Source organism: Corvus kubaryi, unplaced genomic scaffold, assembly GCF_017639235.1.
Source record: "Corvus kubaryi isolate FWS band 111438036 unplaced genomic scaffold, C.kubaryi_AGA036_p1.0 138, whole genome shotgun sequence".
Taxonomy (NCBI): Eukaryota; Metazoa; Chordata; class Aves; order Passeriformes; family Corvidae; genus Corvus; species Corvus kubaryi.
Genome location: NW_024580672.1, coordinates 10,274,574 through 10,291,448, shown reverse-complemented (window position 1 = coordinate 10,291,448; position 16,875 = coordinate 10,274,574). Strand labels below are relative to the sequence as shown.

The window sequence follows — 16,875 nt, the reverse complement described above, 5'->3', positions numbered from 1 at the left end:
CACGGGAGCGCGCGGCGGGGTTGGGCCGAGCGCGGCGGGGCCGCTCCGCTCCCGGTCCCGTCATGCAGGCGGTGGAGCGGGACGGGGCGGCAGGCGGCCCCGAAGGGGCCACGGGAGCCGGTGAGGCCCCGCCGGAGCCGTCGCCGCCCAAGGCCGCCGCTGCTTTCGACTTGCTGGAGCTGGTGCGGAGCTACCGGCGGCTGGAGCTCTACCTGGAGCCGCTGCGGGACGCCGCCGAGGGTGTCCGCTCCCTCCTCCGGTAGGTGCGGGCTGGGCCGCGATCGAGACTGAGACCGAGACCGTCCCTGGGGTCTCATGTCCCTTACCTTCCCCTCTCTCGGCAGGTGGCAGCGGCCTGTGTGCTCTCTCCTGGTCTGCCTCGGCCTCAACTTCCTCCTGCTCACTCTCGGCCAAGGTGCGTGTCAGGGGTCAGGGCTGGTCCCCTTCCCGGACCGTCCGGGCTGACGCTGTCCCGTCTTTTCCAGCTGCCTGGTACTCGGTGCTCGCCCTGCTGGTGGCGGTGCCGGCCCTGCTGGGTTACCTGCAAGAGACGTGCCGGGCCCGGCCCTCGGAGCCGGAGCTGGTGCGCAGGAGGTACCACAGCATCCGCAGGGAGGATCTGCGCAAGGTGCAGCTCTCGCGGCAGGAGGCCGTCGCCCAGGTCAAGAGCTTGTGAGTCCCTGGGGCCGCCCCAGCGGTGGCACTGTGGGAGCCTCTGCAGCCAGAAGGGCTTCTCAGAGGCTGTGCAGGGCTTGTGCCAGTTTGGCCACCGTAACCCGTGTGAATGTGGGGGAACGAGGGTGTGTGTTTGTAGAGCTTTTTTGTGACTGTCTCATTCGCAGCCTGATCCAGCTGGAGGGGTTTCTGAGCGGGATGTGCTGCAGCTGTGAGGCAGTGTACCGTGTGCTGTACTGGGAGAACCCCACTGTCTCTTCCCAGTGAGTAGTACTGGGTCAGGCACCCTGTGGTGGGCTTGGTGGGGAGAGGGGCTCAGCCAGGCCTGCGGCGCCTTGTTTGATTTGTTTGGTACTTGGAGAGAACAGGTGGAACACCAGGTGAAGGAAGGGGTTTTATTTTGTCATGTGGGTTGCTCTGCCTTGACCGCAGTATCCTGCTGCTTTCCATAGGTTTTATGGGGCGCTGCTGGGCACTATCTGTGTCCTCTACCTGCTGCCCCTCTGCTGGGTCCTGGCCATCCTCAACAGCACCCTCTTCCTGGGCAACACCCAGTTCTACCAAGGTATGAGACCTCCCTGGAAGTGCCCTGTGTGGGATGGGTTGGGGAAAGGCCCTCTGAAGCCAGGGATCCTGCCCTGGACCTCTCTCTTACATGAGCCCACTGTCCTGTGTCAGGCTCCACCATAGACCCTGAACCTCCCTGAAAGCAATGATGTCCTAGGGGTGGTGCTCAGCAGCCCAGGGTGGGTGGTGTAGTCCTGGGGCTCAGCTGTTGGAGGTGAGAGTCTCTCCTGATGTGTGTCCCAGCCCAGGTACTGTTTCCTTCTCTTCTCTGTGGTGTGGCAAACCAGGGTCTGTCAATGCAGCCTGTGTGTGGGCATCTCCACCCCTCTCAATCTCTGACCCTGCTCTTCAGAATTTGAAACACATTCAGTGCCTGTGGCAGTGTATGATACAGGCTTGAAAACGTGCCATTGGAAGGGAGAGGAGCCCTCTTCTGTGGCTTGTGCTGGAGGAGTGCTGGATGTGTCTGAGCTGTGACCTTGGCCCCTGCTGCTCCCTGTCTTGAGCTGGGGCAGGTGGTGGAGGGGGGTTCCCTTCTTCCCTAACTTTGATGTGTGAGCAGAGGAGGGCTCAGGACATCTGATGAGTGAATGATATGTGTCAGTGCCCCACCTAGAGCTCTGGAGATCAGGTCTTGCAGCTGGCTTTTGTGTGGTGTGGCTGGGAGTAGGGAAATGCCACTCTACTCCAGCTGTGTTCCCCTCTTAACCAGTGATAATGGAGCTCAAGGCCTCCATCGAGCAGTGTGTGGGCTCCAAACCCCTCGAGAGCACTCCAGAGCCTGCTGAACCCCTGCCACCAGCTGCTGCCCCAGATCGGACCCCCACCCCCACCAGCACAGAGGTGAGATAGGGGCAGGGCTGGCAGTTGTGGGATGGGAGCTGGAGAGCCAGCCCTTGGGTCTGACCGTGCCTGTGTCCCTCTACACACAAACTTCTTCCAGCTGCCATCTTTGCTGGAAGCCTGTGAGCCACTCCCAAGTTACTGGGATGCTGCTCTCTGCTGTGGGGGCTTGGCTCAGTCCTTTTGCCACATATAAAGATGTGGTCTGAGGAGGCAGGGGCACACCTCACCTGACACTTGTGTCACCTGGGGCCAGATCAGTTGTCCTGGAACCTGCTCAGAAATGTGGGGCCATCTTTGGACAGAGGCAGGGGAACAGCAGGACTAGCTTTGTCTATCTCTTGTAGGACCTTACCCCTGGCAGTGTGGAGGAAGCAGAGGAGGCAGAACCTGATGAAGAGTTCAAAGATGCTATTGAGGTTTGAGACTGGTTGGGGTAGGCTGTGCCTGCAGGGTAGCTGAGGTGGGAAAGGGACAAAGGCCTTGTTGGGCCTACCAGGTGCTCAGGGAGGGTGGCTGTGGGGCTGGTGCCTCTGACTCTGTCTGTACTCCCTCTCTGTCCCATGCTGCGGGAGAAGGAGAACCAGCTGCTGGTCATGGTGAGTACTGCCATGCCAGGGTGTGGCATCTCCTCCCAGCTGGAGCTTTGCCTGGTTTGTTGGTGGCTTGTAGAAATGCCAGGTGGAGCACGCTGCTTGTGCCTCTGGTGTGGGCTGCCCTGCAGCCCTCAGTGTGCCCCCAGCCACCCTGTGGTGCTCAGCTGGCTCTGCTCTCTGCAGGAGGATGATGAGAGCTCTCAGTGCTCAGCAGATTTTGACCTCAGCCTCCCAGACAATGGTTTTATGAGCAAAAACGAGGTGATCCGCAGCAAGGTGTCGCGCCTGACCGAGCGCCTGCGCAAGCGCTACCCCAGCAACAACTTTGGTGAGTTTAGAAGCAGGTGCTTCTTGGGGGAGCTCAACAGCGTGGGGTCTGTGCTGCTTCCAGTAGTGACCGTAGGACTGGGAGTGGAGAGGGTGGTGTGGTACCTGCTAGGGCTGTGCTGACACCTCCAGTGACCTTTTCCACTCCATGGGGAGGAGGGTCCCAGCACTCCTAGGAAGGGCACAGACAGGAAGGTGCAGCAATGTCATCTCTGAGCTGAGCCTTTACAACAGCTATGGATGTTCTTGTGCCACTTGCAGCCCCAGGCAGCAGAGCCCTGCCTGACCTCTGCTCTCTTTCTGCCAGGGAACTGCACGGGCTGTGCCGCCACCTTCTCTGTGCTCAAGAAGAGGGTGAGTCTTCAGCTTCTGCCCCAGCTTGCTGTCTGCACCTGGGGCAGAGGTGTTGCTCATGTCTGGCTTGACCCGGATTTCTCCAGCAGTTCAGGTGTCTCGCCTCGGTCACAGCCCAGATGACCTCAGCTAAATGCTAGGTGTTGTCACATGCCTAATGGTACCAGGGATTCCTCGTGTTGTGGAGCATTTGTCCATTTACTCCTTTGGAGGCTGCCTCAGGCCAAACCCACATTGTTATGTGTGTTACTGTAGAAGGTACCTGCTCTGTGCCCTGGTTTAGTCCATTTCCTTTGGCCTTTCTGGTGAAGCAGAGCATGGGTCTGCTAGTTGGAATGACCTGTTGCCTTATCTGAGCTCTGTGTGTGATGCTTGGCACACAGTCTGTGGGCAACTCTCAGAAGGAGGTGTAGACTTTTGGCCCCCTTCATTTACTCCTGGGCTAGTCTGATACACATCTGGGGCTCACCTCCATCCTTCTCCACAGCGGAACTGCAGTAACTGTGGGAACAGCTTCTGCTCCAGGTGTTGTTCTTTCAAAGTCCCCAAGGCCGTGATGGGAGCCACAGGTGAGTTGAAAGGTGGGGGGGAAAGAGCTCCTGCTTCCACCTGTTCTGTCTGCTCAGCCATTTGCCCCAGCCCTGGTGGGGAGGGTAGACAGGACGTTCCCAGCACAGCCTGGCTTGGGACAGAGCAGTGATGAATTTGCAGCTCTGGAAGCAGCTTTATGGCTGGGGTCCCTAGCCTGTGGTGGGAAAGGGGGAGCATCTCTGACATCTGCTTTCCTTTCCAGCCCCGGAGGCTCAGAAGGAGACAGTGTTCGTGTGCGCTGTCTGCAACCAGCTGCTCATCAAGTGATGAAACAGGCCCAGCCAGCTCCTGTGTCCTGCGCTGTGACACCTGGGACAGTGGGCAGGCAGCCTTGCCGCTGGGAGCCTGGACTGTTTGGATCCCAGCGTGGCATTCCCCTGCCAGAGGACGCTTGCACTTGCACTCCTCCTGCCAGCGCCAAGCTGGATGGACCAGCTGTCCTTGCCATGCACCATCTGGGTCCCTGTGGTGGAGCATTGCCCACAGTTGTGCCCCATCCTCACAGCTGCTCCAAGCCCTGGGTGCTCTCTGGCACTTGCTGTGCCCTGCCATGTGCTTGCCCAGGCCCTTTGGCCTGGCTCAGTGATGGAAGAGCCATCCTTCCTACTCATGGTCCTGCCTTTGCCTCCTGGCTGGGGCAGAACAACCTCAGGGCTCTGTCCCTACCTTTCCTAGCACTGTGCTATAAGTGACTGTATTTTTGGGATCAAGTCAGAGCTCCTCCTGCATCCCTTGAGGTCTAGACTAGCTAGGTCTTTCATCCGGGCTCAGCTGAGACTCTGCTAGTCACTCCTGTGCTCCTCAGCCTCACTGCCTGCAGGTTTAGTCTTTTACCCCCGAATTTGGCTGTAGCCCAGAGGAGGAAAGAGACTGAGTTTGGGTTGGGCTGTGTGGCTGGATCTCCAGTGCAAGAAAAGGCAGGAGTTGGTGCTGCTCTGTGCACTTAGTGACTGCTGCTTTCTACTACAGATTAATATATAATTGCATATAGAGAATGACCAATAAATCTCTTGTCCTCAACTGGCTCTTGTGTCATCATCCCAGTGAAAGCTGTCCCAGTCCCAGGTCACTCTGACACCTCTGTGGCCTTGGCCCTGCTGTCCTGCAGGTGCTTCTGGAGAAATGGTGTGTCTGTGCCACCAGCTCTCTGTGCTTTACTGGAATTCCCATCTTCTGTCCTGCTGTAGCCTTGTTTGCCCCCTGCTCAGAGCTGTGTGCAGCTGCCTGTCAGCTGTGCCAGGGCTGGATCCTGCTGGGCTGGAGCCAGGGAGCACCTCAGCTCTGACAGGAGCTGCTGAGCTTCGTCTGCCTCCTGTGGCTGCTCCTTCCCCTGCCCTCCCCAGGCAGTGGTCCCACCAGCTGCCTGTGTGCACAAGGATGACCTTTCCTTGTGTGAACAGCAAAGCTCCCAGCTATCCCAGGAATGTGACCCTGGCTGCTGTGCAGCTGGGAACAGCCATGGCCTGGGTCCCTGCCAGCCAGCTGCAGCTTCCTCCAAGCCAGGGCATCTGGGGGGCCAGTGCTTTTGGGCTGCCAGCACCCAGTGCCTGCCAGGCTATGACACCCACCACTCTGAGAGGTTGCTGGAGCCCAGACCTCGCTGCAGGCTCTATATCCCACCAGTGTGGGAGCTCCTATGGGGCAGGCAGCCTAAACACTCATCTTGGATGTGGGTTCATAAACTCCTTCACATGGAAATCTGGGGAAAAGCTGGAATTTGATGATGAGGGTGTCTGGGTTGTGCTGGGTGTGCAGGGGACTGGTGTGCAGAGGGCTGAGCAGTTAAGTGGGGGCAGTGGAGCAGCTGTAACATTTGGGAGGGGGCTGTGTAGCACCCCAAGAGCTGTGGGTGGGTTTGTGAGGGTGTCTGCAATGGGATGATTACTGGGCTGGGAGGGGTGAGCTTGCTCAGACGGCTGACAGTGGGAGGCAGAGGAGCTACTTATATTTCTAGAGGAAAACACTTGGAGCAATGAGCATGATGGCCCTGTATGTCTGAGCACTCTCTGGGAAGATGCTAATGACACAGAGTACAGAGGGCTACAGATAAACTTAGGCTGTGGGAGATGGGGTTTTATTTATGCTTTTTAAGTTGTGCAGTAAAATGTCATAATTGACAGTGTTTATTCCTATGGAAGTGTGCTCAGCAGTCAAGCTCTGAACATACCTTCTAATAATATTTGAATTTTTTCCCCGTTTTTTTTTTCCCAGTGGCCAGGGAGCAAGGTGGAGGCAGTGAGTGCCTGCTCCTGGTGTGAGGCTGGGGCAGGGGCTGGCTGCCCCATATTCCTGGCTGGCTGTGGGGCAGGGGCACAGGCACCTCTCCCTGGCCAGAGCAGGAGATTTGGGCTCTGGAGGCTGACCAGTGGGGCCAAGACCATGGCCAAGGAGGGCAGAGGGAAAAGAGGTCATCCCAGAGCAGGGCAGGTGCCCAGTGCTCTTGTCAGCCAGAAGAGGGTGGGAGCAGACATCCTGCAGCCTCAATTTCCCTCTTGTCCCAGGAGGCTCCCTGATGCTGGGCCAGCTCCGAAGAGAAGACGCAGTGTCAGGCAGCCAGGCACTGGGTAAATATCCTGGCGACCACCTTCGGGCCCCCCTCATGCTTTGGGATGGGTGGATACAAATATGCACTGGGTAAACACGGCTGGGTCATTCAGGCTGCCCCCTTGCCAGCTGGAACTGGGGGGCAGCTGGGGGAGTGGAGCTGAGCTAAGAGACAGCGCCCTGCTGCCATCAGAGGGGCCGGGCTGAGGGCTGCCCTGGTCCTTGGGCTCTTCGGAGGGTCCTGGCTAGTGTAGGTGGGTGGCCCTAGGAATCTTTTCAGAGGAGGCTGGAGGTTGTGGCATGGGAGGTCTGGCAGCCGAGCAGGGCTGGCAGGGAGCTGCAGACAGGGCTTTCAGACGAGACAGTGTGGGGAGGACAGGGTTGGAGGCTGCCTGGTCCAGTATCTGCCCCCTATGATGCTCAGTGCCACGCTTCTCACAAGTGCTGCAAGCTCCCAGACCATGGATTTATTCCCTGGGGTGACAAAGGAAGAAACTTCCCTGGCAAACATTGTCAGACCCAGCTGTGGAGCTCCAGGAGCAGTGACAGCCTTGTCCCCCCATCTTATTCATCTCAATGCCCTCCCGGGCTCCCTGGAGTGGCAGGGGTGCCTGAGTCTCCAGTGATGCCTGTGACCACTAGGAACCACATCTCTTGGCTTGGCTGGACTGCCCACGTTCAGGGTCTGGGCTCAGCACCTGAAGTGGGGCTAGAGCCAGATCCTGGGGTGACCTTGCTCCCTCAGGCTGCTTCACCCCGTGGGCAGGATTGGGACCCCCCTCCCATTCTTCTGGGGTCCCTGAGGGAGCCCCAGGGGACTCTTACCCATGAACTGCAGTGAGCTGCACACAGACTTCTCTGAGGTGGAATAATTTACTGTGGTGTGGATGGGCAAGGGATGCGTGGGCTGGGTCACAGCAGGGGTGTGTGCGAGGGATGCAGCAGGGCTGGTCTGGGGGGCTTGGAGGCGGACCCCCCTCACACACTGAGCCATGTGGTGTGGGGAGTGGGGGAGCCCAGGAAGGGGTTGTGCTGGTCTGGGCACTTGGTCTTGAAGGGGACAGTCAGTGGGGACAGAGGGGCAGGAGGGACCTGCCTGGGCTGGGCTGGGTCTCTGCGAGGGTGAGATAATCCAGGGCTGGGTCTGAGCTTCAGGTGAGGGCATGGGTTGGTGGGCTGGAATAGGGACTGGGGGGCTGAGGGTCTGGGGCATGTCATGAGGGAGCTGGGCAAAGGACATGGGTGCAGGGTAGGGGTCCCAGGTGTAGCCAAGAGGGCCAAGCAGGGATCCTAAATGAAAGCAAGGGTCTCTGGGCTTCTGGGCAGGGAACCCGGGAGTAGACAAGGGTCTCCAGTGCAGACCAGGGCTCACAAACGTGCAGAACAAGGGTCCTGGGTCCAGACTAAACTCCTGGGCAGGGGCAGGGGTCTTTGGAGCAGAACAGGGGCGCCAGGGGTGCAGAGCAGGGCTCTCAGGAGGAGGCAGGGGTCTTGGCTGTGGATCAGGGCTCCCACAAATGCAGCAGGGAATCCTGTGGGTGCAGAGCCGGATTCTGAGGCACAACCGAGGGGCTGAGGTGAGCACAGCTGGGCTCCTGGGGTGCAGCCAGGGAAGCCAGGGGTGTGATGTTGGGCCAGTGCAGGAGTCCTGGAAAAGGGCAGGGTGGGAAAAGCCCTAGTGCTGCCCAGCCCCATAGAGCAGGGGGTGGTAGAGGGGGCAAGGGTAGGAGAACATGAACTTGACTGCAAACTTCATCTCCTTGTTGTGCTTCTGCCAGGGGTAGATGGCCAGGAGCAGCAGGCGGCTGCCCACCTTGCGGCCCATGACCAGGAAACTGCCACTGAGGCTGTCAAGCTGGGGGCAGGGGCAGGCACCCGCGTTCCTCATGTGCAGCACCATCTTCTTGGTGTCCTTGCGCTTCAGTGGGCCCAGTTTCAGCACCTTCTTCTTCTGGGCAGCCACCAGCTGCCGCTCCCCGTTCTCCTCCGTCATCTCCTTGATGCGCATTTTCACCACTGTGTGGGGCAGCCATGGGGCACGGTTGGGGGAGGGGAGCACAGCTGTGGTTCTGGGGAGGGGAGGGTCTAGGCCAGGCACCTGTGCAGGACATCCCTGGGGTGGGTCTCTGGGGAAGTTACTGTGTGGGGAGGGGAAAGGGGTTGCTGGGGGGGGTCCAGCAGAGGCCCCCAGTGGTCCTCCCAAATGTCCCACTCTGCCTGTCCCCCCACCAATGTCTTCTCCTGTGGTGCACTCATCCCATGCACGAAGGGTCCAAGGGAATGGCTCAGGGGTCTCCCATGGGGCTGTCCCCCTACAACCCCACCCTCTGGCCAGCTCCCGCCCCAGCTGTCAGACCTAGGGGAGGCAGACCCTTGTCCAGGGGGGTGGGGAAGAAGACCCCGGCACTCACCAAAGTCACTGGAGCACATCTGCTCCATCATGCCATCCGCCTTGTGCTCCATCTCACACTGGGTGCAGATCTTGGACACTGCAGTGAAAGACCAATCACTGTCACAGCTTCCTGCTGCTGATACTTGTCACCTGGGCCAGCTCCTTGGGGACATGTGGGTAGAGCCCAGCAGCTCCTCTGCTCCCTAGGTAGCTGTGCTGGGGTGATGTGGGGAGGCACAGAGCACCTCACTTGCCAGGGTCATCCCCCAGGAGGGGAAGAGATATGGGGACACCCTCCCATCAGATGCTGGCACTTGGAAGCACAGCAACAGCAAGGGTGGCCCCAGCTGTCACAGCCCTGATCCTGACCCTGGGCTGCCTTTGGGTGATGTCCCCTCTCCTGCCTGAGGGGACAGCCACCCTGCAGCAGCAGCGGGGGGCTGAGACCCACAGGTGCAGCTTGCTCTCTGCAGCTGACATGGGACCCAATGGGAGGAGAGGGACACAGCACTGCGGCAGATCCGCCAGTGGCTCCCACCTCATCCCATGTTCTTCCTTATCCCGGGACAGCTCTGTGCAGGCAGCTGGGAGCCCAGTGTTTCTAGGCAATGAGTGGTGCCCAGACAAAGCTGATACTGTGCCCACTCCTGCCCTGTTGCAGACGGAGTCCTTGGCCACCACCAGTGTCCTGGGCTGGGCTTTGAGCAATGAAGGGATGGGTGTGCAGGGGCTCCACATGCATTCCCATCCCGTTACAGCACCCTTCCCACTTACCTGGTGGCGGCGTGGCTTTGCTGTTTCCAAACTGGACGGCGATGCAGAGCTCGTGGTCAGAGGGGAACTTGCCACAGTGCAGCATCTCAGGCCAGGGGAAGCCGTAGGACTCCATGACAGGGGCGCAGGAGTCACGCACCACCTCACAGAGGGAGCGGCAGGGGTAGACGGGCCGGTCAAGGCAGACAGGGGCGAAGAGGGAGCACAAGAAGAGCTGGGTATCGGTGTGGCACTGCTTGGCGAGCAGGGGCACCCAGCTGCCAGCCTGCTGCTTGGCTTCGGCCATGGTCTCGTGCTCCAGCAGGTTGGGCAGCCGCATGCGCTTGTAGCCCACGTCGCGGCAGAGCTGCATGTCGGGCGGGATGTCGAGGCACTGCGGCTCCCGCCCGTAGAAGCGCCCGTGGGGCTGGCTCTCGGGCTGCCACCCGTAGTAGTCGTAGTGCTGCCCGCCGCCCAGGGACCCTGCCAGCGCCAGCGCCAGGGCCAGCAGCGCCGTGCCCCGGGACCCCGGGGGGCTGCCCGCCTGCGGCATCGCCGCCGCTGCCTGCCTGACGCTGCCGAGCGGGACGGGAGCGTGGCTCGGCACCCTGCCTGCTCCCTTAGCGCCTCCCACGCTCGCTGCCCTTTCTAAGGAGGTTGGAGACCTCGCCGGCAGCCAATCTGCTCTGCCTGCTGGGCCCCCCCGGGGCTGGCCCCCGGCTCCCCCTAGTCTGCCCGCACCGCTGCCACCTCCAGCCCTCCCTCCCCGGCGCATGGTGCTCCATGCCCCTCGCCCTCCCAGGGAGCCCCCTGGCATGCACCCCCCCAGCCCGCCCTGGCTCTGTGTGCCCCTGGGGTGATGTTTTCTAGGAGGGCTGGCTCGCCTGTCCCATGGCGATGTGTTGTTCCCCCGTTATTCACCAGTCTCACTGCCCCCATCCCACCTGGCACCCCACAGGCATGCTCTGTCACGGGGCAGGGGACCCTGGTTCCTACCCTATGCCACTCCATTCCCCACTCTTTTCTCCCAAAACAATACGCTTGGGGTGCTGGGGTTTAAGGAAGAGGACATCCCGGAAGGTTCAATGCTGCAGCCCTGGGAGGGCTGGTGTACCCAGGTGCCAGGTGTGCCATCAACGCCAAGGCAACGCCATGGGCATGGGGTCCTTACTCCTCATGGATGGCTCTGCCAGCATGCACCTCGGGCAGTCCATGTCCTGCTGGCACAGGCACAGCTGGGATTACACCTACCAGCAAAGGGCTTGCACCCAGGCTCTGCCAGTGCTCAGGTTGTGGGCAAAGCTAGAGCCCAAGCAGTGGGAGGGTCCTGCCCAGACAACATTCCCCCATTCCCTTGGAGATGAGGGGTGCAAGTCTTAAGACCCCATTAAAAATCCATTTGTCTCCAGGGGTTATCTGGGGCACCCCTCCCTTTCCTATAATCGATGCCCCTGCCTGGCCAACGGGCTTTGGGCTGCCGCTGGCCCCTGCCCACCGGATAAGGCACCTCTGTTAATGGGCGATAGAGCAAACAGTCCAGTGCAGGCAGTGATAGCAGCTGCTCTTTGCCCTGGGCTGGGGGCAGGGACTGTCCCCCCAGCCCTGGCGGGGTCCATCTGCTTCAGGGCAATGCTGGGAACCTCAGCTGCACAACCTGCCTTTACCTATAGCCTGCCTGCCCTGCCCATGCCCTCTGTGCTGGGCTCAGCACCCACCACTGCATCAGCCAGTGATGCTTGCTCCAGCCCGAGGATGGGCTGGGTTCATCCCACCCCAACCAAGCCCCGGAGATGGCACCATTAATGTGTAACTGCCAGGGAGCCCGATAAGATACAGCAGCCTGTTATCAGGGCTGCCTGGTAGCAGGAGGGAGGGTGATGGAGGCATCAGGCTGTCACGGCAGGACTAAGATTGTCTGGAGATAAATGCTGATAGAAAATAGCTAATCCGTGATGGATGGGTTTGGGCAGGGTGTAACTGCCTTGGGAACTGGGCTGGGAAGGGGCTGGTGAGGCCTGGGAGCAGGAATGGGGAGGTGGAGGCAGAGGGAGGCTGGGTGTGCAGGGTGGAGCTGCCAGCGTGTGGATGCTGAGCATGGTCACGGGTGTGCCACGTCCCTGGGCTGTTCCCGTGGCACTGCCAGCACTGTCCTGCTCTTGACCATGGACCTGCTCCTGGCTCTCAGCCTGCCCTGTCCCACAGCCCAGTCTGGTGTCTACCTCCCCAGTCCCTCCCAGGAAGGTCTTGGGGGTGCTGAGCACTCTGTGGCAGCTGGCACCCCACCAGATGCAGGTGAGAGGGCTGGCAAGGCTGGGGCTGAGGAAGGGTCTCCCTGCCAGCTGACCCAGTCCCTTTGTCTGTAATGATGCCTTCATTGGAGCCTGGAGTCACCTCCTGGCCGTGCTGCAGGGCTGGCCCCAGAAGAGTGGTGTCTGTCCCCTGCTCCTCCCTGTGGGGTGTCCTGGCAGCCTTATCTCTGAGCTGAGACTGTGCCTATGCTCTGGGGAGTCCCTGCTGCACTCGCACTGCTTCCTTAACCCTTTCCCACTCAGGATGCCCCAGGGAACGTAGATCTGGGCTGTACCCCAGAGAAGGGGATGGACCCAAGACAGCTGGAGCTGGCACCCTTCCCTGCGTCTTGTCTGTGCAGGCTGCTCCAGGGCCCACATCCCTGTTCTGCACCCATGCAACTGTCTGTGAGACTGACACCTGCTCCTGTCACTCCAGAAAGCTGGCTGTGCCACCTCTTGTGTCACTGCTTGTGCCACTTGTCACAGCAGTGAGACCGGAAGCGGGGCCATGGGGACCGCCACCTCTGCGGTGGAGACCTCAGGGACAGCCAGCCAGGGTGGCATGGTAAGAGCACATCTCCTGGGGGTGCTCCCTCGACATTCCGGACCCTCCCTGTGGAGGACCCGTGCCTGGTTGTAGCACAGAGCAGAGCTGAGCCAGGGCAGTAGGAGGCTCCCGAGAAATGGGAAGCTGAGCAGGGTTCTGGCCACCTCCTTCCATCCTTGTGTCCCACTCTCCTGCCGCAGCTTTGGGTACTACCGACCTTGTTTCTGTCAGCAGAGATGCATCTCCTGGGCCTGGGTGGATGGGCTGAGCGGGCTGGGTGGGCTCCCTCTCATCCTCCTCTTTTCCTATCCTTTCATCCTTCCTGTCCCACTGGTTCCTGGGCTGCAACAGTGCTGGGCATGGGCTGCACCCAGTGTGGAGCAGGGGCCTTTGGGAGAGGGATAGCGCACTGCGGCTGGCCATGCAGAGAGCCTCAGGAGGGGCTGGCACGCTGGGACTGTCCGTGCAGGGACACGTGTCCCACGGCGTCCAGCGGCTCCCAGGAGAGAGCACCCCGGCTGCGCGGCAGTGCTGGGCTGGCAGCACGGCTCCGGGGGGGTGGTCCTGCCTGGGAGAGGCCGCAGGAGGTTGGGGCATGACTGGGGCCACCGTGGGGTCGAGGTTGCCCGGGGGCAATGTGAGACCATCGGGGTGGGCAGTGGGGAGGGTCAGCAACTGCCGTGCACTTGCCCTGCGCCCACACACACTCCCGCTGTCCGGCAGCCCCAGGAATGTGCTGGCAGCGCTCCCGGCCCAGCTGCGGAGCCGAGGCTGCCCTGGCGCCCTCCCAGCCCCCACCCAGCACCTCCTGGCCCTGCCCAGTTCCTGCCAGCTTGCACACAGACCCTCCCTGTTCGCGGCCGGACGCCCCGATCCTGGCCCCCGGCGTTTGGTCCTGCTCAGCAGGGCAGGGAGGGGGCATGTCGCATGTGGGGATCCTCTGAGGAAGAGTCCCTTTCCCTCACAGCATGCCGCCATGCGTGGGGACCTTCTCTGCAGTGCTGTTTGTCCCTCTCCGCCCCACCACGTCTGCTCCCACCACAGCCCCTTCCGCGGTATGGGAGCAATCCTCGCACAGTCCCTGCTCCCAGCTGGCACCTTTGCTAATGCCAGACCTTGGCACCTTGCTCTGAAACCACATCCTCCTCTGCTTGCCTGTGTGCAGGAGGATGCTGTCTCCCAGCTCCTGTGAACCCCTGTGGGATGTGCTGGGGGGCTGCCTCCACCCTCTGTGGGGGCTCCCAGTGCAATGGGGGCCCTAGAGCCACCCCTTCAGATGGACACAGCTGGACTGAGGTGCCACAGAGGAGTGTCCATACTTAGGGTGCCCAATCTCTAGGGTCAGTGCCCCCAGTTTGGGGCACTCTCCACATCCTGCGTGAAGGGGCAGGCTGGGGCATTTGGAGCTGTTTTCCAGAGGCTCACAGTGTGGGCCCCACGTCCCCGTCCCTCTTCTCTCCCAGGCGCACACACCTGGGATCTCTTAGGAAAGGTTATCAGTGAATCACGCTGTGTTTGTGCCTCCCAAATGTCACCGTTGTCCTCACTTGGGATGGTGAGCTCATGCTCCCCACCATTATGAAAGCACTTCCAGTGCTGGGAGAAACAGCTGCCAGGCCCTTCTGTGGCCCCTTTGAAGCAGAGCTGGAGCTGCTGACAGCTCTGACAGGCAGTGGGTGCAGGATGCAGCCCCAGGGGTTGATCCCAGGCTGGTTGCAGGGCTCCAGCTGTCCTCCATGGCCCCTGATCATCCTTCTTGTACTGGAGGGAGGGTTGAGATGCTGGGATGAGGTGCGGCACCAGGGACACAGCAGGGACACCCCCTGGTCCCAGTCTGGGAGCCAAGCGCAGGGGTTGGAGCAGGGGCACTGCTGGGCCATGCCTGCTGTGGTGTGATGGGCACAGGCACACTGTCTGTTGAGGGCTGGCCATAGGGGTACCAAGTGTACCCCCTGTCTGTCCCATGGGGCCAGGGGCAGGGTCTCTGGGAGGTCAGCCAGGGCCTGGGGCAGGTATCTGCGGGGTCTGTCTGCAAGACAGGTCAGAGCTGCCTCACTCCAGGTGCAAAGGAAGAGCCAGGCAGAGGAGTAAAGGCAGCTCTCGCACCAGCCATGCCCATCCCTGCTGCTGGGCAGCCTGAAAAATCACCCCTTTGGGCTGAGCAGATGGAGCAGAAGTGTCAGAGCCCTGCCAGTCCTGATGCCTTTTTCCTGATTTTAGAATTAAGAGTTAGATACAGTTAAAGGATAAAAGGGTTTTTATTTGGGTTTTTAATAAGGATTTTTATGGTGTAACAGTTCGTTAAGGTAGAATACGTTGAAATGTGTATTTATGTTATATTGTGTATATAATTTTAAAGACTTTGTAAATTAGTATATTTGACAAAGATGTTTTAATGAGAGGTTTAAATGAATGGTGTGACATTTCTTTATTCTAAAGTATTTTTTTTTCAGATGGGTTTAATTTTAGGTTATAGGATATGTTTTAGAGAGGATTTTGATTTTTTAAGATAGTGTAAGGTTTTTTGGTTTTTAATTGTGAGATTTAGGATGTTTGTTTTTTTGGCTTAGTAGAATATTAGGACTATGCTAAGATAGTAGGTTTAAAGAATTCTAAGTATGTATGTTAAGGATACTGAGAATACATAAAAGGTATATAAAAAGAAAAGGCAAAAAATCATCATGGCATCAGTCTCCCTCACAGTGCAGGGGTCTGGGGAGGGGAGCAGGGCCATGCTGCACATTGGGGCTGCCCCGAGCTGCTGCTGTCCCTGCTCCTACTGCCTGGGATTCCATTGGCTATGCCAGCCCCCTCCACCTCTGACCTGCCCTGCTGGAAGCCATAGCACAGCGTGGCGTGGCGTGGCATAACACCAGCCTGCTCCTTCTGCACGGAAACCAGCAGGGTCTGTCCCTGCTCTGGCTGAAACTGGAAAGCCCATGACGCCACACCCTGCACCGGGGAGCTGGCAGACCCCAGTGAGCTCTGGAGATGCCAGGGTCTGCAGGCACTACAGGTGGGGCCAGGCTCTTTGTGGTGATGGGGAATGCTTTGGGACAGGTCCGTGTCCTGCTTGCCACTGGACAAGACTTGGTCCTGGGGAGTATGGCTGGCAGAAGGTGGCTCCCTGTGGTGGGGTGATGTCCCACCAAAGGATACTCCTCAACACATGCAGACACCAGGTCCATGGCCTGTGAGGCATATGGAGGCCAGAACTGAGGGTCCTGTGCTGGGCTCTGTTTGTGTAGCCAGAAGAGACAACCCTGGGGCAACACTACAGGATGCAGGATGATGGGCAGAGCCTGGGGTGGTAGGGGGAGCTGATCCCCCCGCTGCTCTCGGCCCCTCACTGCAGCATAGAACAGCAAACTTCATCTCCTGGCAGGCACAGTATTGCCATGGCAACTGGCAGGACCTGCCAGGCGGGCAGGCGAGCACTGACGTGGCAGTGGCATGCAGCACGGGAAGGAGATGGGATGCAGGGTCTGGGTTTGGGGACATCTGAGGACAGGCTTAGGTGTGTGAGTACATGGCATGTGCACCTGGGCATGTGCCTGGGGTGCATAGGGTGCGCAGGCAGATGTGGGCATCCGAGTGCATGCACGAGTGCCTGTGCCAGTGTGCATGCACGTGTTTGGGTGCATGGGAGACTTCACACACCACCCTCTCAAGGGGCGTTCTTTGGTTTTGTGGCACTGTCAGAGCAGGGTGTACCTCACTGCTCTGCAGTGTGTTCTGAACCATGGGAGCAGCAGACTTCCCCAAAACCTATGGGATCCATGGCTTTGTGTCTGTGAGGAACATGAGCCCTCCAACTGGGGTCCCTGACGGCATGTGTCCTTTGGTCCCTTGGTCACAAACCCTGCCATGCTCCAGAGAAAGGGGGCTGCCCACCAACCACCCCAGGGCCCTGCCTCCATTTGCTCTGCCCAAAGCCTGGGCTGGTGCTCATGGCAGGGAGCAGGAGTCAGACAGAGCTACCCCTGTGCTACAGGCAGCAGGCTGTGCTGTGTTAGCTGCGTTCACTGTGTTAGCTGTGTGTGTTAGCCGTGTTAGCTGTGTCACCTGTGTGTGTGAGCTGTGTTAGCTGTGTTAGCTGTGTGTGAGCTGTTAGCTGTGTGTGTTAGCTGTGTTAGCTGTGTGTGTGTTGTGTCTGTTAGCTGTGTGTGTTAGCTGTGTTAGCTGTGTGTGAGCTGTGTTAGCTGTGTGTGTTGTGTCTGTTAGCTATGTTAGCTCTGTGTTAGCTGTGTTAGCTGTGTGTGTGTTGTGTCTGTTAGCTGTGTGTGTTAGCTGTGTGTTAGCTGTGTTAGCTGTGTGTGAGCTGTGTTGTGTGTGTTAGCTGTGTGTGAGCTGTGTTAGCTGTGTGTGTTAGCTGTGTTGTGTGTGTTAGCTGTG

The 16,875-nt window shown here is 59.5% G+C and overlaps 3 protein-coding genes across 4 annotated transcripts in view; 2 read left to right on the top strand and 1 right to left on the bottom strand.

The window, feature by feature from the left end:
• Positions 1-6: 6 nt before the first annotated feature.
• Positions 7-4,973, top strand: ZFYVE27 (zinc finger FYVE-type containing 27). 2 transcript variants are annotated; one of them, XM_042019118.1, is made up of 12 exons: positions 7-259; positions 345-415; positions 486-672; positions 843-938; positions 1,128-1,240; positions 1,955-2,085; positions 2,433-2,504; positions 2,664-2,684; positions 2,865-3,009; positions 3,316-3,362; positions 3,850-3,931; positions 4,156-4,973. In XM_042019118.1, the coding sequence occupies exons 1-12, from the start codon at positions 63-65 to the stop codon at positions 4,218-4,220; spliced, it is 1,227 nt and encodes a 408-aa protein (XP_041875052.1). In that variant the 5' UTR covers positions 7-62; the 3' UTR covers positions 4,221-4,973. The 2 variants fall into 2 exon arrangements, with proteins under 2 accessions (XP_041875052.1, XP_041875053.1); XM_042019119.1 differs by lacking the exon at positions 2,664-2,684.
• Positions 4,974-7,351: 2,378 nt separating this feature from the next.
• On the bottom strand, positions 7,352-10,303 carry SFRP5 (secreted frizzled related protein 5). Its single transcript, XM_042019116.1, has 3 exons — positions 9,664-10,303; positions 8,909-8,986; positions 7,352-8,513 (listed from the first exon to the last, which is right to left on the bottom strand). Exons 1-3 carry the CDS (start codon positions 10,193-10,195, stop codon positions 8,173-8,175), a joined length of 951 nt encoding a protein of 316 aa, XP_041875050.1. The 5' UTR covers positions 10,196-10,303; the 3' UTR covers positions 7,352-8,172.
• Positions 10,304-12,441: 2,138 nt separating this feature from the next.
• The window catches only part of GOLGA7B (golgin A7 family member B), a 9,189-nt gene continuing 4,755 nt past the window's right edge, over positions 12,442-16,875 (top strand). The window contains exon 1 of the mRNA XM_042019115.1: positions 12,442-12,498. Coding sequence (XP_041875049.1) covers positions 12,442-12,498 — 57 coding nt within the window. The remainder of the gene's footprint in view (positions 12,499-16,875) is intronic.